General features: G+C 38.9%; 1 protein-coding gene across 2 annotated transcripts in view; it reads right to left on the reverse strand.

The window, feature by feature from the left end:
- Window positions 1–26,914, reverse strand: part of LOC107678127 (oxysterol-binding protein-related protein 3-like) — a 44,175-nt gene extending 17,261 nt beyond the window's left edge. Inside the window, exons 1-11 of one of the 2 annotated variants that reach the window (XM_016473290.1) lie at window positions 26,632–26,914; window positions 22,348–22,590; window positions 12,588–12,704; window positions 11,494–11,547; window positions 10,105–10,218; window positions 8,905–9,069; window positions 6,883–6,994; window positions 6,686–6,789; window positions 3,877–3,969; window positions 3,333–3,492; window positions 1,034–1,164 (exon numbers count right to left, since the gene is read on the reverse strand). In XM_016473290.1, the coding sequence (XP_016328776.1) occupies window positions 1,034–1,164; window positions 3,333–3,492; window positions 3,877–3,969; window positions 6,686–6,789; window positions 6,883–6,994; window positions 8,905–9,069; window positions 10,105–10,218; window positions 11,494–11,547; window positions 12,588–12,704; window positions 22,348–22,443 (1,146 nt within the window). In that variant the 5' untranslated portion in view covers window positions 22,444–22,590; window positions 26,632–26,914. The remainder of the gene's footprint in view (window positions 1–1,033; window positions 1,165–3,332; window positions 3,493–3,876; window positions 3,970–6,685; window positions 6,790–6,882; window positions 6,995–8,904; window positions 9,070–10,104; window positions 10,219–11,493; window positions 11,548–12,587; window positions 12,705–22,347; window positions 22,591–26,631) is intronic. The other variant, XM_016473291.1, reaches the window with a different exon arrangement.
- Between the last annotated feature and the right edge of the window lie 289 nt (window positions 26,915–27,203).

Below are 27,203 nucleotides of genomic sequence, written 5' to 3' on the forward strand. Positions count from 1 at the left end.
AAAAAATTTCTATTGATACACTGTAAAAAAGGATATGTTCAATAAGTCCTAGTAACATGCTGTTGCATTAATTTAACTCATTAAAATGTAACCAATTTCAACTTTATTTTATAAGTTTTACAAGATTCAACCTGATTTTGTGAAGTCTGTAAAATATCATTTAAGCTGAAAAGACTTGCACAGCCAATTTGATAATACTTAAGGCAGCAACTGAACTGAAGTTTTAGTAGGTGGAATGTTTTTTACAGTGAATTGCAATAATATTGTTATTGTGAATTCTCTTAGCCACAATAAATGTGTAGCGTTAATCTGAATTAAAATGAATATGCAAAAGTGAATTTGAGATTTAAACAGCCAAAATGAGAATGTGACAGAAGAAGGTAATACTGTAACAACTTAAAGTTGAATGAGGTATATGGACTTTTTGTCTTTTTTAGAGCTTGACAGCCCTGATTTTTGGGTGAACTGTTCCTTTAAAATTGTCTAGCAAAACATTAAGTTCTGGAGTTCAAAGTTACTTGAGACTAAACGTGACCAGTTAGGATGAAGCTGGACTTTGAATTTCAAACCGATTTCCCTGCAGTTCTAACAGATAACAGATGTTAGTTTGGCGTTTATTATTAGAAGTGCTAGAGTGGGGGTCTGCTTCACAATAACGTGACTCACTGAGGAAAATGAGTCATAATTTAGTGTTACAGCACTCGATTTAGCACAGACTGTTTTTAGCATGTACAAATTGTTGCTGGGAGGGTCAACACTATTGTTCACAAGATTCATTAGAAGCTCGACATACTCCTTATACTACAATAGCACTTCCACAGGTAATCCTCTGCACTTCTAAATATTGTCTTATACTTTGGCCATTTAATGAATTGATATAAGAGCTGCATGTTTACATAAGCATCAAACAAGAGCTCTGCTTGCATGCAATGTTTTAAAGAGATATTTAGGCAAGAAACTGAACAATTGTTAGTAAGCAGTGCTGAGCTTGAGGAAATGCACAGAGAGGAAATGAGTGTGTTTGTGAGCATACAGCAGCCAGGGTATTCTTCAGTCCCAGGAGCTGGGCCGAGGGGGCAGGACAAGACTCGTGCTCCAGCATCTGTTTAAGTCTCTCTTTCTCTGTCGTCAACATGCACAGGGCTGATTTCATGGTTGTATGAACTGGAAACAAAAACATAAAAATAAGAGTTAAGCATCATTTCAGGAATACATAAGGACAAATCATTTAAGGATCTGGTTTTATTTCTTACATTTTCATGCATGATTTATGAAACACAATCTGCTTGTTATTAAAGGAAGTATAAATATTAATGCAATGCCTAATAATCTCTGAGTCATATGTCAGGAAGAAAATGTTTTATTTTAGTCTCCACTTTCATTATAGCAGGAGTGTGAAGGCGCTTTCACATGGCTTGCATCAGGGCAAGTTTCATATGCTACTTTGGCCTCCTAAAACCTGCTGCAGATGCAGATCATAAGGGTGATTTTAAATCGCTGCTGTGATAGCAAGGAAACAGGAAGTGTGCGCAGTAAACAGTGAAAACATGTACTTGAGCTTAGAACAGAAAAAAGGTTGATATTACTTAGATCCTTGCATAAAAAAACATTTGCTGAACATGGTTTCACCAAAGTTAACTACTTCTCATATTTTTCGTACCTAAACTAAAACCTAAATGTTTTATCAGGGTACATAAAAATGTTTTAGTTTATTAAGTTCCTTTTTTTTTTAGTAAAAAACTAAATAAAATAAATATATGCTATTTGAGAAATATTATATATACACTACAGTTCAAAAGTTTAGGGTTTAGGCAATTATTTTTGAAAGACATTAATACATTTATTCAGCAAGGATGCATTAAACTGATCACAGTAAAGGATGCATTAAAGTGTCAGTAAAGACTTAAACTGTTACCAAATATTTCAAATAAATGCTGTTCTTTTGAACATTCGATTCATCAAAGAATCCGGACCGTTTCCATTTATATTATTAAGCAGCACAACTGTTTTCAACATGGATAAAAATAAGAAATGTTTCTTGAGCACCAAATTATATTTGCGTGAATATTATTTACATAAGCATATTAGAATGATTTCTGAAGGATCATGTGACACTGAAGATTTGAGTAATGGCTGCTTTGCCATAACAGGAATACATTACATTTTAACATATACTAAAATAGCAAACAGTTATTTTAAATTGTAATAATATATCATAATATTATTGTTTTCATGCATTTCTGAGCAAATAAATGCAGCCTTGGTGAGCACTGGAGACTTGTTTTAAATGAAAAAGTTCAATTTTATAAAAATGTAATTATAAATCACATGATTTAAGGTGTTTACTTTGACTCAATAAAGAGAGACTGTGAGGTATTCAAGATCTTTTCATAGAGTTTGACAGTTTTAGTAACTCAGGTGAAATGCTGGACGTCTCAGACACTGTAAAGAAGGTAAACGTGTTAGTTTTTATGTAGTTTAGTGTAGATTTCATCACTAAACAAAACTACACATTCATTTAAAGCTGTGTATCATGTGTCTTGTATTAGCAGGGATATTTCTCTCAAGCCTTAATCAGCAACTTTTGAAACAACATTACAGAAGCACCAGTAATAAACAGATATACTGTACTATACATTGAAGGTTTGATTATTTGCATGTCACTGATGTTGCCTAATTTACAATGGCCAACCACCTGCAGTAAATAGTGGATTTTCCATTTCAATTCACACTAGGTTTGTAGGTCTGGAGCCACCAAATCCTTTGAATGTATATCAAAAGACTATAATTTGCATGAAATGCTGTGCTGGTATCACTACCACTTATAACTAGCTTAATCAGCTAGATATACTACATTTGGTCATCAGTATCCACTAGAAATACCACAGTAATCCATAATGTAGAACAGCACCAAACCAGCAAAACATTACAGGAACTAGCATGGAAACTCGTGCTGTTCTAAGTGTTTTAGTATTTTATTCTTGCTGGTCAGCTTACCTAGAGAGGTTTTGATATTGTCCAATCAAACCTTTTGACCTGTACTAGGGACCAGCTGGGTAATTTCTCTGACAATGAGATACTGATTTTCACACATCATGAAGATAAAGTGCAAAAAAACATTTGCAATCAACATCTGTCGCATTCTCCCGAGTTTTAGCTCTTCCCTCAGCAATTTCCTCCTGATGACATGTATTTTATATGCAAATAAGACATTCTGAACCAAAAATGCAGGATTTAGGGGAGAATGATGAGGTATCATTTGTCACATAGGATAAATGGTGCAGTATTCTAGTGATACATCACTAAAAGTAGTTTTCTGTAGCAGAACTCACGGTTGTTTGCGACACGGCAGAAGTCTTCCTGCAGTTTAGATACGTCTATAGGCGATTCTAGAGTTTCATGGTAAGTCTTCTCATTGGTCAGGTCTACTGAAGAAAGGTTGGGATTGGACGCATGGAGACGGACAGAGCCTGCTGCGATACAGCTCGGAACCTTAAAAATATTAGGAGAAAATACCAGGTCAACAGTCAGTGATGGTGCTATTCATTTTGGCACGAGATAAATGGCCTGGGGAAAATATGATAGGAACTTTCTCTTGCATGCAGTAATACTAATGGTCCTTTGTGTACTATACTACATATAGTAGTACTTAAGGGACTATAAAACGAGGCGACTATCATTGTCATCACACTATTCATGCATGTAATACATCAGCAAATTAGCTCCATAAAACATTACGTTAACATTAAAAATGCATAGCTCTCTAGTAATTTGAAGTATTCATGGAGTGATTAATAACTGCCTTGTGAGCTACACAAAGCTTTTTAAAGGTGGTTTTATGTTTTAATATCTGCAAGTAGAAGGGTCACGGATCACCTGCAGGGTTGTTTTGTTGTCTTTCCCGTAATTCTTGGGACGCCATTTTCTGGGATGTTTCTTCTCTTTTTTTGGGCTGTCGTACGTTGAGGCCTATACAAAATGAAAGATACTGAAACTCTGTATTTATTTTTCTTCTTTTTTTTTAATTCCTATCATTCCCCTAATACATACTGAAAACATTTTATTAATCCACTAAATAGATTCTTTGTACATATGCACAATATATACCGAACATATGCACCGAACCCCCAGCTGCTCCCCGGGCGCCACAGCAATATGGCTGCCCACTGCTCCGGGTGTGTGTTCACGGTGTGTGTGTGTGTCACTACTGCGTGTGTGCACTTGGATGGGTTAAATGCAGAGCACAAATTCCGAGTATGGGACACCATACTTTGCCACACGTCACTTCACTTATATATTGGTAGCATATGAGTTAATTGCCGATAATAGAGATGATTTAATTTGTCAGAATCAATCAATATTGGATATATATTGGCTGATACTGGAAATTTAATTGTGCATGCTCATTTCCCCTATTTTTACATTTAGATAGCTTTGCCATCTTCTAACACTCATCTAGCAAGTTCATATTTAAACACTAGTAATTTAACAACTAATATTAATTGTATTCTTTAGCAAATCTTGAAATAAATATCCATTTTCATACTATACATTATAAATTTGTGATGCCCAAATTCACTTAATAATATAGAATATATTGGCCATCTATTGGTTATTGGCCATAACATGAAAAGAGTAAAAAGCAAAATGAGGAAGAATTGTGTGACAATAAGAGGATTAATGCCCAGCATCTTAAAGGACAAGTTTGCTGATTTTTAACCAGCTTTGTATTGTAAATAAACAGTGTGTACTCTCTCCATGTTACCTGCACCCAGATCTCTCAGCTTATTTGTCGGCCAGATGACACAAAACAAAAATCTGCAAACTAGCCGAGCACAACATTTACATTCACAGCAGCCAAAGTAAACAGCAGTTGTAATAAAATAAGGCGGCCCATTTGGCAGATGAATGGACAGCTTTTTGAATTATAGCTCATCTGTAACAGCGGTTATGTGGAATAATTTGATTTATGACCGCAAAACACATCATGACTATCCTTGTGAAATTGTGCTATCAACTGAATGACTGTTTGTCAGTTGGGCCGTAGGCAATAACATTAACAGCATCCACAGGCACAGCTGGACCACTGCCTGAGGGACTAAGACTGGCCTTTTTTGAGGGCAGCAGTTTTAAAGTTTTTGTCTATTAAACATTTTAAAAAGTCCAAGTAAAACTTAAAAAATCCAAGCTAATACTAATTCAACTAGATACATCATTATATTTGTTGGATATGTGGAACACTTTATCTAACTCTTCTGACAGGGCTCCAGACAAAAAAAAACAAAATGCCAAATAATTTTTTTAAAGTTTTTAATATTGTCATGTGTTTATGTCTCATCTTTTCTTGTCTTTATCAGCATTTTAATCCATCTTTTAGATGTCCTGGGATCACTTTAAATGTCTTTTCCAACTTGAGAACTATATATACAGTCACAAAGAATTGTTTATTACACAGAATCTGTGCCAAAATCACGGACCATAACAATGACAGAATCACTTGGCCCTTGACTGTAGTTTGGGCTCCTCCTCAATGCAGCCTATAAATGTTGTCAAATGTCTTGCACACATCCAGTCTGTTTTTCTTTATTAGTAACATTCAATTATAGAAGGTGTTGAATTTGATCTTTAGCTCCTTGCATTCTTTCTTATCATGTAGACAACCAGTTAAGTAAAAATATGAATAAGCAATATAGTGCATAAATTTAGCAAAATGCTCTTCTTTATAGTTATTTTTTTTTCTAGCTGACTAATGAGCTTATATTCTGAGGTAAATGTTTGTTATGTTTTAATAAAAATACACATTTTCCGCGGTTTGAAACACTGAATGAGCGATTACATGAGACATTTTAGTAAGATGTACTGTATATTATGTACCTTTTGATGTCCATTTATGTTTATCTCGTACTATAGTAGTAAAGAGAAAGATGATGGGTTCACGTGCCTCTTGAACTGAGGGGCAAAAGCGAGCACTTATGCCACATTAAAGAGCACCAAAACGGTATATTTGAATTTAGTTATGAATTTGGCAAAATTTTAAAGCTGATACTTTGTTTATTAAAAGGTAACAGAGCACAAAGCTTATTGTGATTATTGGGCAGCAAGTGCGCTACAAATATTATGAAGTTCACCCATTTACAGAACACAGTATATCTTGATACAAGGTAATCAAGAAGCCATATCTTCTTGTAATGACAAGAAGCTATATCAGTATCGATTATAAACAAGAATTGTTAATGATATTGTTAATGTCCACGCAGCTGACAGCTTTACCTGTTTTAGTTTAAGTTGTGCACAAAATAGACACTGCTTTTCTGCACTTTTACTTTGCACGGTGTGCCGTCAATGCTGATTTTTTTCCGCTAACTTTGATGCATCGTCTCAAGTTTATTACGTCAAAGATGTGATCACAAAACAAGCAGGAAAAAAGGCATTACATGCAAACTTTAAAGTCATTACATGTAAATTTATATAGTCACCAGTGGCAATCTCAGCAAAAACTTCACTCGCAAATTAATATTTTTGGTCGCAAATGCGACTGTTTTAGGCACAGCCTGAAGCCCGATATATGGTATATATCGATATATATCTGATATATGGCTTAATTATTGATTGTTAGCAAAAAGTAAAATACATTGTAATTACTTTTATAATACTGTTAAAATTTTGTGTGTGAGTGACATGTAACCTGCAGAGCGTTGATGGCTGGGGCGGAGCAGGTGCGGTGTAACACCTCCATACTTCTCAACAAGTGATTCAGTTCCAGCAGCTGAGCCTCAGATACTGAGAGTTCTGAGAGAGAGAGACAAAGAACACTGTGCAGTAAAAAGCTGCAGACACAGCATCTTCAGTGTGAGATGGATTCATAAATTGGTGTGCGTGTACCTTTGGTGCACCTGTCCATGTCATCAGAAGACTGGAGCCAGGCGGTCACCTTGGCCTGGCTGGTAAAAGATAACGGCGAATGGAGAGAGGACTGCTTTGCGAGAGAGGCACGCTACATATAGAGAGAGACAGAAACAAAAACAGAAAATGATTGAGGAGAGAAAGAGAAGATAAATGCAAAAGTACAACAATATTAGTAAAACAAGTAAAACAATATTAGTTTCATAACATTCTGGTTATTTAAAGTGGTCATATCATACATTTATACATACATACATACATGTATATATATATATATATATATATATATACATATATATATATATACATACATATATACATATATATTTCCATCTTATTGGGACTAATAAAATAATACAATTTCATGATTTTTTTCTAAACTTGACTCTTATTTTTGATTTTAATGTTTGTATCCCCCAGGATACGTTGCCTCTTTGGAGGTATAAATTCACTGAAAACACTTGTTTATCAATGCTAACATGGTTGCTAACACAGCTACAAGCTACTTGTAAATTAAAGTAGTTAAGCTACATTCAAGCTACTCTTCTGAAAAAGTAGCTAGCTACACTACAAGTTACTGTCAAAAAGTAGCTAGCTACATTGAAACTACTTTAAATTTTTTTTATTATTATTTTTTTTTTTTACAATTAACATTACAAATAACTAGATAATTATTAATGAAGAATTATAATGAAGTTATAAGTAAAATATTTGGGGTTTAAAACAACATACTGTAATGCTATCATGTTGTCAAATAGTAGGGTGAATTCAGGTGGATTGGGACACTTTTCCAAGCCATTTCAATGACAAAAAGTGTCCCAAACATTTGATTTTGTAAACTATTCGATACACACAATAATAAAATACTGTATATTTAAATAGTTATTTTAGTTATATTAGTATATTGTTACAAACGTAACACCAATGTAAGATCAAAATGTATGCAACTTAAACTGGATACGTAGGAGTCATAAAATAAGCAGGTTAAACTCACAGCACATGCGGTATTTATGTAAGAACAAAATGTATGCAACTTAAACTGGATACGGAGGAGTCATAAAATAAGCAGTTTAAACTCACAGAGCATGCAGTATTTACTGACTGTGAATGGAGACGTGAATCATCAGCTGCGCGCGTGAACACTGCGCTTTGCTTGAATCCCGCCGCAACCATCCTTTGCCAAATGATAAGCACACTACTATATCACGATTTTATTTTCTGTTCGATTAGTGTTCATTACAAAACTGTGGGGGGACAGATTATATTATGACCGTTCATCATTGTAAAATAGACATTTGATCTAGAGTGCAATAAAGAAGAAAAATTCATTAGTTTAAAAAGGCTATTATTCACCTCTTGTATGTGCTTTAAGTCTTCGACGTAGACAGTTTAATCTTTGTTTTGCGTAAATTACAGTTGATTCATGTGAAATATCCACTCCTGTACATCCTTTGCAATATCATCAGACGATCTCTTGTCGGTGGAAAGACTGTAAAGCCGCGCGATGCGTGATATCACAACAGATGGCGGTAATGAAGAAATTTAGTTTGTGATCTAGTCAGAAGAAGATGCTGTGCTGCTTCAATGCATTACAGGCTCGTGACTCGTCAGAACGCAAAACGGAATGTAGCGTTTGGTCGCGCTACATCGCTACTTGCTGGAAAAAGTAGTTAGCTACAGGAAAAGCTACACTGTTTTAAAAGTAGCGTCGCTACTGTAAAGCTACTGAAAAACACTGGTAATAAATGCATATACACTGTTGGACATTGTTAGTGGACAAATTAAATAAACTAGCCACAGTGTGAAAAGTGCTTTTTGAGAGTCTATTTTGTAAAAGTTGCCACAAATTGACAGAGGTTTTAACCTTGAACAGTCTTTTAACATCCTCTCAAAGTTAAAGCACTTGCACAGTCATCGTCATTTTTTTCGGACATTTATCTTTCATTTATCTGACATTTTTCTGACATTTATCTAAACCCTCAACATGTCCCATGGCATTACCTTTCTGATGGACTGACTGTCAGGTATCGTGGGGGAGGAGGTGAGGGGGTAATGAGGGTGGAAGAGTGTTTTCTCATGAGGGAACATGGCGATCTCATTCTGCCTGTAAAGTCTGTGGTGACGGAGCTTAGAGACCCATTCATCAAACAGCTCCTGAGACTTGATCTGCAAGGACAAAGAGACCAGAGTTAAAGGTTCAGGATAAAGGAAACCTACTCAATCAGGATTCAGAAGCTGTTTTTCCTGACACTGTGTGTCTGCACTTTAAAATGGTCCAGATGAAGGTTGACCTCATGACTTTGAATTTGAAGGACCTGCTTCCCATTCCTGAGATCAAGAGTTCAGAACGCACTTGGAGAAAAACAAATGAAAGCCAAAAAAACCTATTTTGTCCCTTAAACGATTCTCTTTAAAAGAGGATTCTCTACTTGGAAGCAGAATTTCATTTGAGAGTTAAACTCTCTGTTGGGGTTTGTAATGATTTGCTAAAAGCTTTAAACAAGATAACAATATATACTCATAACAGTATAATTTAACAGTATTAATCATAATAACCTATAAGACAAGATTATTACAAATATATATATATTTTTAAATAGCACCACCAGGGTTGGACAAAAAAGACGATACTGCAATTCAAAGAAATTCAGCACAAGAATTTCAATGTGTCTAAACAAATCATAAATAATTCACCGTCATAAATAATTTCTAAACAAATCTCATTATTTATTTAGAAAATTATGCCTATTTATTTATAAATTCATATTAAGCAATTTCATACTGACATAAAAAATGCTGTTTCTAGAACTAGTATTTGAAGTTTAAGGGTAATATGCATTGAAAATTTGAGTTCAATTCTAAATTTAATTAACTAATGTAATTAACTAGTGTAATTATTAACTACTGTATTTCTACTTAAATTCTAATTACAAGAGCAATTCAAATGTAAGTGTAATTACACTTAATTACAATTAAATTCAGAATTAAATTCAATGCACATTTTAATGCATATACCATCATAACCTCTCAGTGCTACTTTAATATAAGGCTAAAGCTAACCTAATGTACCATCATAATGAAACATGTTCCAGTAAAACTGCAGCAAAATTACAGGATGCACCAATCTCCACTAATGCTTTTCCTGTGACCGCAGAGCATTCTGACTCTGAGGTCAGTCTAATATTATAATTGTTGTGATACCTTCAGGTGATAAATGTTTTCTTCGGCGTCCAGATCAATGCACTTGGTATTCTTCTTAATGGCCATGACGGACAACCCCACATCAATGCACCCGTGGAGCTTGCCTTTCTCGACCTGCACACAGCACAGACAGAAGGTTTGACCTATAAAAAATCACCGCTACCTCGTATACCAACACAACAGATGCTACTTTGTTGCAACATACTCAAATTACTACTGAGCAAATATGTTTCTCCTGGTTAAACCTCAAATGAATATAAATTCAAATTGAATTCTTGGCTCTTGTGCTTTTCCACAAATAATTAAATCTACTGTATCCTTTCAAAAATACAACAGAGTGAGACAGCCCTAGTCATCCCATCTTACTGCGGCTATTAGGTTTGCATGAATGACATAAAAGTAGGGATGAGAATTGTGAAGAATTTAAGGATTTGGTTCCATTAACGAATCTTTTCAGTATTTATAAGGATAAATATTTTAAAAAGAGAAGAAATTCAGGTGCCAAATAACAATTACATTTACATTGCCAGTTACATTTAATAATAAATCAAATACAATTCTTGCAAAAGATGTATATACTCACCAAAGGCGGCATAAATGTAATCCAACAATAGGCCTTAATTATATATTAAACATATATGTGGTAAATATATATATATATATGTAATATGTGGTAACATATTTCATTCATTTATATTTTAATAATAGTACTGACAAAACACATAACGTGTATTTTTAACGACACACTGTCATAACTGACCAGTCAAAAACTATACTAATTAGTTAAAATATTAAATACAAATAACTTGCTCATAAGAGTAATTTGTCCCGTAATCTGACTAAATTTAGAATTTGTAAGCATATAGCACTCTGTAAGCATACTGTGCATTCAAAACAGTAAATTTCACAAAAGGTGACAAGTTTGCAGCACTTTAAATGCAAGAGGGCTTCAGCTAATTTTGCTAATGCATAACCTTGTCAATGATCCATTTTCACAGGCACATTCAACTAGTGCCCTTGATTTAGAGGCCAAAAATGCTCCAGCTACATCTGAAAGATATATGGCAGGTTAAATATGTACTTTCATTATAATTTAATACCCTGGCCACTTCATGACGCTGTTTAGGAGGGCAGACTGCAGGGAAGTCAAACACGTCAAGGTGGTATAATAGCTTCTGTTATGAAATTACCGCTTTACATTAACTTTGATTTTACATACCCACAGCTTTTATCAGCAGGAAACATATATTGACAGAAAGATGGAGGTTTAGGACCTCTAAAGATTGCTGGAGCTCTGTGAAGACTTACATGATGGGGAACTGACCACTAAAAGTCCTGAGTGCTTTAGTTCAATAGACTTTGTGTATATGTGAGGCCTTTTAGACTCACATCAGCTGCGCATTTGGCGTACTTCAAAATGCCCTTATCCAGGTAGAAGAATCTCTGTGAAGAAAGAAGCACAAAGAGTAGAGGACAGGAGAAACTTGGGTCAGATTTATTTGATAAATGATGAATGTCCTCTCAGGGGACGCTTATGCACTCTTGATGAATGAGAGGCTGTGTATCGCTATGCCTCTTTTCTGTCTATTTTTGTATTCACTCTTTTTGGTTGAAAGGGAATATGGGTATTTTTGGAGAACAAACTTTTGAAAGGCTTACTTAGGGTTGTATCTAAACATTAAACTGGCATAGAAGAAATAATTTTTTCATCAAAAAATGCTCACTTCATCTTTGTGTTTGTGCGCTGCAATTGAACATAATGAGTGCTTTAATTGTCACCCCACACTGAAAAATATTTAAAGTGCATTTTAATGTTGGTATAATCAAAAATCACGGTTTCTGGTTTAATCTGTTTAGTTCAGTTTAGCTAAAAGAAAAAAACACTCCTTGTTGAAAAAATTAAAAGAAACAACACTGTTGATTTGTAGCTTTATTGACTACAGACATTATTGTGGGTTTTATAATTTTTTTCTGGTGTTTTTGTTCTTGTTAGTGCATTACAGACAAGATGATGCATATTTTAAAAAGATATTACAATAAACATTAAGGTATTTCATCTTAATTTTCAAATTATAGCTAATTTAGCTTTTGTTTATGGTAAAATTAAGTTATAAAAAGTTTTATATTATTTTAAAAAAATTATTATTATTGACCTACATTAAAGAAAATTTGATGAAGTGTGATCTTTATGATAAATAATTTATATACTCTGTATGAATGTTTTTGTCTGCGAAAATACATATTTTTTATTAATATTAAATCAAAATTTAATAAATATAATTTGAGAAAATTTATTTGAGTATTTTTTGTTCCAAATTATTTTTTTTCAGTGAAGAGTCCATCAGAGTGAGTGCAATGTGTTCAGGCAGGTTAGCATGAATCCGCTCAGTCGCTTTGAGATCTGGAAATCTCTGCACTAATCTAATTATTCCACTTTTTCCAAATATTTTCACTAAAACATTGGTAGAGGCATTGATACATACCTTGTGCCAGCCTTTCATGGGCCACTTTCTCTTCTTCAGCATGTAGCCGGCCTGCTTCTCTGGCTCCTGAACATTGGAAAGACCACCACGCAAACCCTCGACGATTTCCCAGCTGTCCTGTATAATTCAATTCAATACACATGAACACTGTACAATGAAACACTGTACTTAACTGACCTACGTTTAATGTTTTTAACTCAACTCCTATGAAAAAATAGGCATTAATAATAAATGTGTCAACTAGAGATACTACAGTAGATATAATTAGATGGCTATCATTAGACACGACTGCTTTAAATTTACATTTACACATACACATGAGAATGATGAAAAACATGACAAAATGTGAAAACAGAGAGTCAATAAGTCAAGACGAAGTGAGGAAGTAACATGACAGATTAATATGGAATAGGCATTACTACATGGTTAATATAAATAAATGAATATATAACCTTTTCTCAATTATTTTTCATGATATATGACATAAAATTAATTATATAAAAGATATAAAAGATTTAGGTCATACCGCACACTCCTTATTTGTATGATAATTTGTGGATTTTGATGACAATGGAAAATAAATGTACAGAAAATGTTTTAGAGGGACATGAGAGCAGCAGGCCTTGAAAAATGGAGCTGCTGCAAGCTTATGATTCTTCTTTCGGAACACAGAAAAAAAAATCTAATTCAGGCATTCAACTTTGTTATAGGTTTAGTGCTCCTGCACCCAGAGATTGTCATTCTTTATTTTACACACTGGAAATATTTGTAAACAAAAGTGCTAATGCAGAAAATCATGGAATTTGTATACAATTCAGAACCAACACAAACCATATACTGTATTGTACTGTACTGTACTGTATCTATGTGCATACTGTTAAGAATCAGGAGTAAATTCAGAGAGAAGAGATATTCTCTTTATTTTTTAAAGAGAAAAATAATTTTTTCTTTATTTTATACCCACAAAAATGTGGGTCTCCATTCTCTCTCTTCAGCAAACTCTGTCTCTTCCTCAAGGCGAGAACTGCACTGCCCAATCACACTCTAAGCAATTCACTACATCAAGGACAACTTTCAAAGAGACATCTCTATAGCCAAGGACAAAACCCAAACATGCATTAAGAACCACAGAGTGAGACTAATGAAACCAACCTCTCTTACACAACAACTCAAATCAAAGAGCAACACTACCTTCAAGGGATACTGTTATGACAGAAAAACAGACCAGCTGATCAACCAACCCTTGTGAAAAAGAAGCACACTTTAGAATACTTTTAAAAAGAGTATGCCCACTTACACTACGGAAATAAAATGAATATATGAATTTATTAATATGAACATTAACTTATTACAAAATAATATGAATAATATGAATAAATACTGAATGCAATATTTTCGGACATCAATTGCATGTTAAATTGCAACAATAAAAAAAAGTATAGTTTAAATGCAATTAGCTGCTATTTAGAGCTCCTTTTTTGGGTCATTAACTAGGACTTAAGTACATCTTTATATGTAATACAATAAATATTTTGTAAACTAAAATATACTTGAATGTCATTTCTATTGAAACTTGTATGTCATGTCTTGTTTAAACTTATCTGTAATTACACTTTTTTAATGAAGCTGCAATTTAGTGTCACAACATCACATTGTTTGGGCTTTGTTTGCTCCGTTTTCTTTGTCTAGTTAGTTGTCATGGTTTCTGATTTGAGATCTTCATTATGTTCAGGTGTATCTTGTTAATTATCCTAGTTTGATCTGTGTATTAAAGTTCCTGTCTGTTCAGTTTGAGTTGGTCAGGTGTCGTGTCGAGTACGACCCAAAAGATACAGTAAGACAGATACTGCGTCTGTTACTCCATCTATTTTTCCCATTTTTGTCTGTTTTTTTTGTTTTCCATTATGGACAGTCCTGCCATTCTCCTCCTCTGCATTGATCAGTGGGAGCGCTCCCTCAAGGACCACACACGGATCTTCGTGGAACTCTTGAATTTCACGCATTACCCAGACCGACTGCCTGTGTACCTTCTACAAGGCCAGCATAAACACCGCAACACAGGCTATGTTGTCTGGGGATGGTCCTCGGGGGAATTTCGCCACCTTTGTGGAGTGGGTGCTGGTGAAAAATGGATCACCATCAGCCCCGCTGATGAGGATTTCACCAGCCCCACTCCGGATCCAGAGCCCAGCCAACCATCACCACGCTGTGCGGAACTAAAGCCAGAGCCCACCGCAAACGGATAGCCAGAGCCCGCTGTGATCTACGAGTCGTCGTCTAGGAAAGCGACAGAGCTGATCATCGCCCCATAGCCTGAGCCTCAACGAGCGTTTTACCAGGTGCCGGCTACAAAGGGTGTCATCGCGGGAGTCCTCCTCAAGATCGAGGGAGCTAATGGGGACTCCGCCCACACACCAGCCGCTGAGGGTGAGCTGAGACTAGACTCAGAGAAATTTGATGATTTATATATGGACATGCCTGCTCTTCTCCCATGTAGCCCACCATGAATAACTATCTCCCTGTCCTGTTACGACCATGGAGGTCGTACCAGAATGATCTGTTTGTCCTATAACAACCACAGAGGTCGTTCCCCTGTCAGTGGCGCTTCCGGTAATGTGACTCGCCATTTTGTGTGTGTGGGCCGCACACACCGCCATTGCTCCTCCCAAGACAGCAATGTCCACCCCAGGACTTCCTGTCTGCCCAGAAATGACCAAGGAGGTCATCCTGAATGCTCAGCCTGTCCTGAATTCCCGTTGTCATGGTTTCTGATTTGAGTTCTTCATTATGTTCAGGTATGTTTTGTTAATTATCCTAGTTTGGTCTGTGTATTTAAGTTCCTGTCTGTTCGGTTTGAGTTGGTCGGGTATCGTGTCGGGTATGTGTGTCTCCTGCCTTCTCTTGCTTGGATTTACATGTGGATTTATTAAAGACTTCTTCATGTGTGTTCATCGACATGGTTACGTGACATTTAGTACATTCAAAATACATTAATTTTAAATAATAAATAATTTACAATTTAAAGGGCTCATTGGATGGAAATCTGACTTTTTTCGTATTTAAGTGCTATAATTGAGTGTCCGGTGCATCTACCAACTCAGAAAACGTGAAAAAGAAGAACCCAGTAAGTTTGGTTTTGTAAGCCTTTCTCTGCAAGCATGTGAGAAAATGAGCCGATCAGATTTCTCTCCCCCTCTGACGTAGGAAGGGGTTCTTATTATAATATTACCGCCCATTAATCTGCACGTTTCCACCCACGGCGCTCAGCCGCCATTGTTGTTTTCGCAAGCGACAGCGGTGTACTTGTTCTGATGCCATGGCAAAAGTTTGCGGAAAACATGCTAAATGTTCTGTCGTTGGCTGCACAGACAAACACAAATCATTATTTACAGTCCCAGCCTCAGAGGAGACAAGAGAGGAGTGGATTTATTTTATTTTCAGTGGAAATCCCGGAAGGGGGGTGGGGTGCGCAGTAACTCATTATCATTTAAAGAGACATATTACACCAAAACGGGTTGGTGTAAGCAGAGCTATTTTTGACAAGGGAAAAAGGGTGTTGTTTACACAGCCATTGAGTGTTTTTAAGCAAAATATGTTACAGACATTTCACGAAGACCCTAATAAATCATGCCAACTTGTGGAAAATGTTCATCCAATGAGCCCTTTAAATAATAAAGTAATATCGAATAACACATTACAGCTAAAATTATAATTAAGTACTTTACATGTGCTTTGGAAAACATCAAAGTGTACCTTTTTAAAGCACAACAAAAGATTATTAAAATATAATGAATGTACTTCAAGTAAAACTTTTAATTTGGCATTGTTACAAAATACACATTTTAAATGTGTACTTACTGTAAGTGTGTTAGGAAACATAGTCATGAAAGTATATTCTAAGTATACGTGGCCTTTTATTTCATTAATATATTATATTAATATTGTCACAGTTATGAACTTTTGGTTGTGTTTCTCTCTGTTCCTGTTCTCATGCCTTATTTACAGTGGGTATAGAAAAGAATCACGGACCTTTAAAATAATCACGTGCTTTACAGCCTGAAATGAAGACAGGCACAGTTTTTGTTTTATCTGTATTTACTCAGTGCAACTTATAACATCCAAGTGAAAGATATAACAACAACATGTCAGAAAAAAAAAAAGAAACAGAATCACTGATTTGGAAAAAGGATCACCCCCCCATGTGTCAGTATTTTGCTGAACCACCTTTTGCTTTAATTACCGCCTGTGACGAGTGGGGGCGGGGCCGAGAGCCGTGGGAACGGAGCGAGGCCGGTGGAGTAATTGATAATGAGCGACACCTGCACCACTCACCGGTCTCGAGTCTCACGGAGGAGCTCCGGAAGGATAAAAAGGAGGGGTGACGACAGTGAAAGCCGAGAGAGGACCAGGCCTGGACTTTATTTTGTGTTTTGGTTCTGTTTTGTGTTTATTTTATTATTAAAGTTTCCTTTGAATGTTCGCCGGTTCCCGCCTCCTTCTTCCCGTGATTACGAACTTTGTTACACCGCCTTTAGTCTGTTGGGATACGTCTCTACTTAACTTTGCACATCTAGACTTTGCAATATTTGCCCATTCTTCTTTGTAGAACTGTACATGTTAAGTTAAATTTGATGGTGACCGTTTGTGGACTGCAGTCTTCAAGTCATTCCACAGATTTTTAATGGGGTTTAAGTGGAGCATCATTCCTGCTTGCTGGCGTTCACATCGATCCACAATCGTTCTTTTAGTTTAGGCTATTTAATACAAGTCAATATAAAAGCAATTATGCTATGTCTAGCATTCTTTTACGTTAATGAGCATAGCAAATAAATTGGTATCCACTCACATGTTTAACTTTTAGTCTGCTTGTTACGGTCAAAAAAAAAAATTTGAATACAGTCACATTACTATATGCAATAGCCTATATAAGATCGCCCATGATCAGTAGATTTTAGATGGAAATGCTCCAGGAAATCTCTTTTCATGCTGAGCTAATCAAAATGACCACAGTTGATTACAGTTGAAAGTCAAATGGCTTTGTGTGCCATTGAGAAGGTTATTAGCTACACCTGATTGAGTTTACAAGTCATTTTTAGGAGGGGGGTGATCCTTTTTCCAACTCAGTGAATCAGTGTTTTTTTTTTCTGACATGTTGATGTTTTATCTTTCACTTGGATGTTATAACCGGCCATATAATAACCGGCCTCACATAGTGAATATACTGCGGCGATATATATATATATTTTTAGTTTTTTTGTTTTCTCCCTTCTCCTGAGATGGATATCCCCGCTGTCAAGCTCCTTTGCTCAGAGCAAGAGGATCGAGGAACACAAAGAAATTTTTAGACCTGGCATACCAGACTCATTATCCGGACAGCTGCCGTACTTTCTATTATGTCTGACTGAACACCTCGATTAAGGCCAAGCTGTCCGGGGAAGGTCCTCGGGGGAGCTTTGCCGTGTTTGTGGAGTGGGTGCTGGTGAACTGTGAATCGCCTTTTACATAACAGGATATTACCACCTCCATGCTTTACTGTAGGAATGCTGTTATTTGGATGGTGAGCTGTATTGTATTTACGCCAGACATATCGTTTGGTGTTGAGGCCAAATAATTCAATTTTAGTTTAATCTGCCTCAGAATCTTCACGGTGTGTTTTGGCAAAGCTCAGTCTGACTGCATGTGGCCTTTCTTGAGGAGTGGATTTTTTCTTGCAACCTCTCGGGGGAGCTTTGCCGTGTTTGTGGAGTGGGTGCTGGTGAACTGTGAATCGCCTTTTACCATCGGCCCCATGGAGCCCCACTCCCGACTCAAGAGACCAGCCTGCCATCACCCCGCTGCACGGAGCATCTGCCAGAGCCCACCGACGTGTCTGACAAGGTGCACGAGCAGGCAACATTATGTATCGCCGTGGGAGTAATTGTGGAGTACGAGGGCATGGAGTGAAGTCCCGTTCACACTCCTGCCACTGAGGGTGAGCTGCAGCTGGCCACTGGAAATATTTTGAATATTTTTGAAGCGGATAAATTCCTGTATTGCCCTGAATCATCTGTCATCCCGCTGGTTCTGTCCAGCCCTGAAGTTCCTGAGCTCCCTCCCAGCCTCCCTCTCCCGCCTCCTCTCCATATGTCATCCAGTTCTTCAGCCCTGTCTCAGCTGGTTCCTGCCAGCCCCTCAGCTCACCTTCAGTCAGTGCCATCCTGGAGCTTTGTCTCACCCTCGTCTCCACCGTGGCCCGTCATCCCACTGGCTCCACAAGGCTCCCACGTCCCTCCGGCTCCACCTTGGTCAGTCATTGACCCTCCTTCGCTATAGGATTTCACTCCTCCGGCTTCGCCTTGTCCCTCCATCCCTCTGGCTTTGTCTGGCTCCTCCTTCCCTCTGGTTCCTCCTTGGTCCTCAGTGTCGAAAATTAGTTATTGATATTTTTGGGACATTCAAGACATCCTTTATCATGTGCATAAGTATCTTGAGTCAATTTCGTTGTTTTTCCGAGAAAATAATGGGTCATCTCAACCGTAACTTGATCGAAAAGCCCCTGAGAAACCAAGGCAGAACACCGTATAACACCAGTTACCGCTCTTTCACTTTGTTTGGAACACTCAAATTGAGTTACAGCGTTCTTCCTTTGTTTAACTGCGCGTCAAAATGAAGTTACGGTGCCGGTTTGCAGTTATATGGTGTTCTGCCTTTTTTTTTACTGTCCATTAAAGTCTGCCGCATTGGTCAGTCATTGACCCTCCTTCGCTATAGGATTTCACTCCTCCGGCTTCGCCTTGTCCCTCCATCCCTCTGGCTTTGTCTGGCTCCTCCTTCCCTCTGGTTCCTCCTTGGTCCTCAGTCACTCCGGCTCCGCCACAGTCTTCCAGATCCCGGCCTCTGCCTCAGTCGCAGTAGCCGTTGACTCTGCCTTGGCCCTCCAGATGCACAGTGTGACCCTGGCTCTACGGGTCTCTGTCTCCGCCCTGGGCTCCTCCTCCATCAGCATCGTCTCCGACAGTTGGCCCCCTTACCTCTACCATGGCTCCTCCTTCCGTCAACTCCGCCGTGGGCATCCTTTCTGCCTGGTCTCTGGGTCTACATCTGGCTCCTCCCTCCATCATCTCCACCCTGGTTTCTCCATCCATCATCTCCTCAGCATTCCTACCCTTGGCACACTCTGCATCTTCCTCCAGAGTTGCCCCCCTCCTCCTCAGATGGTCTCTTTACGGCATGAGGTTGCGCCTTCTGGGAGGGGGAGCTACTGTTACAGTTATGGACTTTTGGTTGTGTTTCTCTCTGTTCCTGTTCTCCTGCCTTGTTTAGTTCTGTTGCCTGTAGCGTAACAAATAATATAATATATTACATTATATTAATATCATATTTCCACAAGGGACCGATTTAAAACTGCCTCTTGCCACCCATGTAGAGACACAAAGTACAGTTTAGTATATAAACTATACAGGAGCACTATATATAGTATATAAACTATAAAGTAAACTATACAGGACCAGCACTCTCAGAAAGTATTAAATTTATTTGATAGACAGTTCTGTTAATGAGGACATTTCTCTGAGGAATTGGACACCAGATCACCTGGTGAGATTTCAGCCCTCTTTGCAGTAGTTTAAACACATAATTCCATGATGTTGGTATTAAGAGTAATGTCTGCCACCCGAACAGTGAAACATATCTCCGCTTAAAAGGAGTAATGAGCTTTATAATGCTACCAAATGATGAGATTAGAGATTACAGCCTCATAATCAGGTCAGCGTGTTCATTTGAGGAGAAGGACACCCATCCGCCCTCCGGAGCTCACAGCATATGAATGCACACACGTGCAGGTGTACGTATGCACACAGATATGTTAAGTCTATACATAATAGGAACAAACCTGTGTGAACAGTGACTGAAGACATGTAATTGTATCCAAAGGTCTGAGAGCAGACTTCCACATAACATGATTAGTTTGCCACTAATTCCCTCACATAAAAGCCTCAGGAAGTGTTTCAGAATTGCAATAAATAAAAAAAACAAGGGGCTGGTAAGTTTTTATTCATCTGGCATTCAAGGCTCATTTCATAGATCGGTTATATTCATATTTCCCACAGCCATCTGACTGAGAACAGGGAGATTAATTCTGTGTTTCAGCACAGCGGGTAATGGGACTGATGAAGATAAAGTAGAACGGAGTAGCTGAGAAATTTTGGGGTAAAGTCCAGAAACATTTTGTCTAGTCCACTGCTTTCTGCTTCACTGCTTTATCTGTACTGTCGGACAGTTTTTCATAAAAGCAACTTAAAAAAAAAACCTAAGCACTATAAATATTTATACTCTAAAGGTCCTTATTGTATAAAGCAAAGTATAAAGAGAAGTTAAGGCAAGCTTGTCATCCTAAGACCTATAAACAGAACTTCAGCTCTTAAACACAGCTGTCTCATGTCACTACATTTAAACTTAAGCTAATGTTAAGTAGAAGCATGTACCAATGGAATTCTTATTTGATCAACATCACGATTTTAAGATTAATAATTATATGAGTATAAAAAAAGTATATTTCAGTCAAGACAACCTTTGGAGTAGTTTAAATATATTAATTAATTTGGTCTTGGCAGACTAAATCTAGTCTACTTTCCTGCTGCTGTTATCACTGCAAGGCCAGAGCAAGTAGGCAGACATACACATAGACATAAACAGACATGCAGCTGCTGCACAAATATAGATATATAAAATGGTCTGTAGCTGATTTAGACAGGCGGTGCTGGGGGAGGTGGAGGTTATCAGAGGTACTCTGATAGCATGCTGCTGGACTGGCTTAACTGTCTTCAAGCTCTGAACCAGACTATGTAAATGCTGACAAAGTAAGCTCAATGGCTGTAGTTACAGCTGATGCCAATCAGCTTGTGGCATGTAGTAAACAATGTGATTGCTAGCAGATTACATGCCAAGGAAAAATCAACCTGTGTCATGTAGTTTCCTGAGTGAACTGGTAATGTGATATAAAAAAACGTTATGTCTTTGCACTGTGCATTTTTCTGGTATGCACTGAGCACTGTATTTTATGGCCTCTGAATAAATACTTTTGAAGATTTTTTCTAGAAGATTTTTTTCTTGAAGAACATTGTGTGTAGGCTTTCATTCCTTTTTTATAAAAAAGGGCATGAAAATGCTATAAAACAGTTGTAGATGACGTATTTCATGTTACACCGCAGGATGTCAATTTCTCAGAAGTATTTTACATCAACTACCTATTTACAGTATCATCAGGACAAATATTAAACCTGGAAAATCAGCAGAACTGAGTCTCAATTTATCTCACACACACCAATACAAAACAGCTGGAAGTTTATGTCTTCACCCTCAGTGCATTTCTATTTGATAGTGCTAGTTAGGTATTTTGATTGCTTTGCATGAAAAATGAGACATGTTTTTTATCATCCACCAGGTGAAAATCATTCTCTGATTGCTTAGAAAAGTAACACCTTTCCACACAAAACCACAAGATTTGAGGTTTAACTGTTATCTCTCCAAAGGTTCAGGTTGAGTTATATACAGTTTCAGAAAAAAGGTACGAAGCTGTCACTGGGACTGTACCCTTACAAAAGGTACTAATATGTACCTTTAAGGTAGCAATATGCCCCCTTTTAGGATAAATAAGGTACAAAGCTGTACCTTTTGAAAGGGTACCACCCCAGTGACAGCCTTTGTACTTTTTTTGAGTGTACCAAAGTGATACTTCTAAATGTAGTTCATTGTCTGCCAAATCAAATGGATACACACTTACCTGTCTGCTGTCATGTTTTGAGGAGGAACTGCTATTGCTGTGAGATGGAGAGGAGATCTTCTGTGACATGGTGGAACTTTTCTCCTCTGAGCTCATCTCCTGCTCTCAGTGAGAGGGAGAATGTAAAAAGGAGAGGAAGAGGAGGAACTGGAGGAGAGCAGAAGAGGGAGGGAGAACTGACAGCTCAGCAGTTGTGGGTCTCCATTTGCTTGTTCTTCCAAAGCGTGGACACAGTGTTCGAGCCTGTGGAGAGATGAAGAGGGAGAGAAAGGGTTGATCAGGAGATCTATGTGAAAGGCAACCACAACACTATGTCAGGCTTTCATCTGTACAGGTAATGAACCTCACTCTCCCACCACAGAATATCAAATAGCAGAATTATCTGAAAGTATAAAGGCTTGGTCAGCAGTCAGCAGGACACACAATCTGTGGGTTGAGGAAAAATGCCAGCATGAATCACTGGACATACTATAGATGTCATCCCCGGATCATCTTCCTCTCACTCAGCTTCTTATTAAAGTTATGAAAGTGTGGGGGCTACACTGAACACACACTGACTCTATGAATCTGTGCTTCATTTATAGCAGTAACAGACGTCAGAGATCGCCGCTCTGTAGTAACCGTCCTTCCTTCCCTGTCTATCTCATCCACGCTGCTCTGTCTTCCTCTCCGTGTGGTTCTCACATGAATGGAGAACAAAATGCAAATGTCCTCTTGCTTTGTGTCTGGGTTTGTTTGAAGTCATGTGTCATGACAGCACCATATGCATACTCGTGTTACAGCATCTGTGCTGGTTATTAACGCAGGTTACAGGGTGTGGGACATATGTCACACACACACACACACACACACACACACACACACACACACACACACACACACACAATCTACACACACACACACACAAAATCTGCATAAATTCACAAAACTATCACAATGAAGCCTCTTTCACACAGAGATTCCGGAAAATACACGGATAATGTGTTTTGTGATTTGTCGCGGGATCATTTGATTTTGGTTCATTCACACTGCAGTGATTTTCTGGAATCTGTGCATTCACACACATACCGTAAAGATCCCATAAAGACACGTGACATAGGATTTGACATGTAATGTGACGCGTAACATTCCACTAAGCTGATATATCTGATATATCACTGTCACAGTCCCACTAGAGGTACCATCTAGAGTTCTTCAAACAATGAATGGAGGACGCTGAATGCCGGCTTTTCTTTTTATTTTGTTTTTCCCAAGCCAATGAAGTGCAGAGTGCTCACAGGTGCAAAACATAGAAAAAATTCCATAGGGGAAAATCCCTTAAGGGTACCAATAAAAATCCTACTTCAAAGTACAAAAACAAACAAACACATACAACCTTGGTTTAGGTATAACAATGATTCAATCAGAGGACTCCTCAATAGCTACTGCACTCACTGCACCCCAGCTAAAGACTCCCTGACTGCTTCATTACATGAGAATTTATACACTTGGGTTCAACCATTTCCCAGAAGCCGTAATATCACATGACAATAATATTAAGTATTAACACATAAAAGGATTAAACAATCAGCAACCTTGTTTCTGGCTCCCGGGCAGTATTTCACCGTGAACTGGTAGGGCTGAAGAGACAAAGCCCATCTTGTAATCCGGGGCATTGGAGTCCTTCATTCGATCCAACCATTGCAGAGCTCGATGGTCGGTTTCTAACACAAAGGGTCTCCCCAAAAGGTAGTACCGGAAGGAATCTGTGGCCCATTTTATGGCCAGGCACTCCTTCTCCACTGTTGAATAACGGGTTTCTCGCGAGAACAGTTTCCGGCTCAAGAAGGCCACTGGTCTGCGGTCTCCATCCACTTCCTGCACTAACACCGCCCCCAGTCCAACTCCAGAGGCATCGGTCTGCAGGATGAACGGTTTCTGGAAGTCCGGGCTCAGCAGAACGGAGTCTCCACATACTGCCTCCCGTAAGTCCTGGAAAGCTCGCTCACATTGCTCCGTCCAGACCACCTTGTTGGGAACTGTAGCTCTAGTGAGATCTGTAAGCACAGAGGCCCTGGCAGAAAAGTTAGGTATAAATCTGCGATACCATCCCAACAAGCCAAGGAAAGATATCACCTGTTTCTTAGTGGTAGGGGGACGGTACCTTCAGATGGTCGCTACTTTATCCAACTGTGGCCGAATGACTCCTCCTCCAATCACAAATCCCAAGTAGCCAATCTCCCTTTTGGCTATTGTACACTTCTTGGGATTGATGGTAAGACCTGCTGCCTTAATTCTCCCTAGGACTTGCCTCAGATGTTGACAGTGGTCTTCCCAGGTTTCACTGAAGATGACCACATCGTCCAGATAAGCTGCAGCAAACTCCCGAGTGCCTTGCAGGATCTGATCCATTAGACGTTGGAAAGGTGCTGGCGCCCCCTGCAGGCCAAATGGCATAACCCGGAAATGGTACAGCCCAAAAGGGGTTTTAAACGCTGTCAGTTCTTTAGCTCTGGCAGTTAAGTGTTGGTGGATAGATATTTGGCCCTGCCAGTCTTTCCACCAACTCATCAATTCTTGGCATCGGATAGGGGTCTACCCTAGACAAGCTGTTAATTTGTCTAAAGTCAATACAAAACCGCAGGGTGCCATCCTTTTTCGGGACTAGGACAATGGGGCTACACCACTCACTCTGGGAGGGTTCAATCACCCCCATGGAGAGCATAATGTCTAGCTCATCTTTAAGCACCGTTACCAAGCGTTCAGGGATCCGATAACTCTTCTGGCGGGCTGGTGTTGCCTCCCTAAGGATGACATCATGTAGCACCAGGTCAGTACGCCCTGGTTTCTCCTGAAACAACTCAGGATCCAACAGCTGCTTTACGTGGTCTCTTTGGGGCTGCTCTAGATGGGATACATCCACTGCTTGGTGGACGCAGCTGGTTGGAAAATACTGTTCTGTTAACAGCAAGGACATAAAATTAGTGCCCTGATCGGTTAAAATTTCACGGGGAACACCCACCCTGGAATCCAGCTGCACAAGGCAGTTAGCTACTTGTCTAGCTTTGATGTTTCTAAGGGGAAAGGCTTCGGGATACTTGGTGGCATAATCACAGATCACTAGAATGTACCTGTTCCCATTCTTACTTCTCTCTAGGGGCCCCACTACATCCATTCCCAGGCGACTGAAGGGTGTGTCAATATCTGGCAATGGTAATAAATGTGCGGGTGCCACTCTCCTCCCTGAAGTCATCTGACAATCTGTACAGGTACGAATGAACTCGGTTACATCAGTATATATCTTAGGCCAAGTGAACCGACTTGCAATCCTTGCTAATGTTTTATGTTTGCCTAAGTGTCCAGCCCATGGAACAGAATGTCCCAGAGTCATAATGGTATGGCGCATTGATTCCGGAACTACTACTGCCTCAACTTCCCCTTTCACCTCATAGAGTATTCCCTTCTTCAGGATGTACTTTTCCTCCATTAAACAAGAGACAATGTCATTTCTAACCCCATCAACCTCAGACACCTTCTGGAACCAGTCCTGTAAAGTAGAATCGTTTTCCTGCAGTTCCACTATGTCCTCAGGGATAATCACGTTAAGAGGCCCTTCAGGTAACGGTAGCTCCTCAACCTGCCTATTCTCCACACTACCCCTAAATTTAAGCTTACGCCTTTCCTTTTTAGATTTATGTCTCTTCTCACAGGCTACCTCAACATCAGCATCAGCAAATGGCAACTCACTGAAGTCTGCTCTAGCACTCTGAGCCCGGGTTACTGCATAACAGGATTGAACCTGGGACACCAAATCACAGAGAATGGGGAGATCTTGCCCTAGGACTACCTCCTGAGGTAAGTGGGCCAAGACAGCCACATGCAACAAGAAAGTCTGCCCCTGCACTGTTAAGTAAACCTCAGCAGTAGGATACTCCCTAACTTCTCCATGCACACAGCAAACTTTACTGAAGTTCTGAGTCATATATTCATCCTCCGGAACCAAGCTGTCATGCACTAGCGTCTGAGTGCTACCTGTATCCACTAAGGCTTTGGCTGACTGACCATTCACCAGTACCTGCGTCAATAATTCTGTGGTGTGTGCTTGCAAAGACTCGTGTGGCGGGTGGGGGCATGGAACATAAGAGAGAGCAGAATGCTTCACCTTCCTGGATGGACAAAGGGGCTTAGTATGTCCTAACTCACCACAATAATAGCATCTAACTTCCTGCTTGTTAGTTCTATCTCCTTGCTTACCAGCAAAACTCACTTTACATTGGGCATGACCACCCTCACCCCCAGACTTACTTGGCCCTCTTTGACTCCGACCTCCAAAGCTGCGCTGGGCATCTCGGCGTGTGGCCAGGTACCTCTCTGCCAGCTTGGCTGCTTCTTCTGCTGTGGCCGGATCATGCTCCTTAATCCACACAGCCATGTCAGGATTTATCATTCTCATAAATTGTTCCAAGATAATGAGCCCACTTTGAAAAGAGATCTTTCAGTCGCACATAGAGTTCCCGGGGGGTCTCATCCAGTAGAATCTCTGAAGAGCGAAACCTTTGCCGGTAGATCTCTGCATTAATCTCATATTTTATCAGAATGGCCGTCACGGGCTGCTTGTGACTGCAGGAGAACTTTAACCAGGCCGGCCAGTTCTGACACCGTTCCTTCTGTTGAGCCCACTGCAGGAGAAGATGTTATGGGGTCACTCACACTCTCAGCAACTGTTTCTGCCACCTCAGCAGAGCTGGATGCCTCCTGACTTAAACCTGGCTGTTCTTGTAGCACTCCACCTCGGTCTTGGGTGGCATTATGATCCCACTTCTGACACCATTTGTCACAGTCCCACTAGAGGTACCATCTAGAGTTCTTCAAACAAT

Source organism: Sinocyclocheilus anshuiensis, unplaced genomic scaffold (assembly GCF_001515605.1).
Source record: "Sinocyclocheilus anshuiensis isolate Anshui unplaced genomic scaffold, SAMN03320099.WGS_v1.1 scaffold1512, whole genome shotgun sequence".
Taxonomy (NCBI): Eukaryota; Metazoa; Chordata; class Actinopteri; order Cypriniformes; family Cyprinidae; genus Sinocyclocheilus; species Sinocyclocheilus anshuiensis.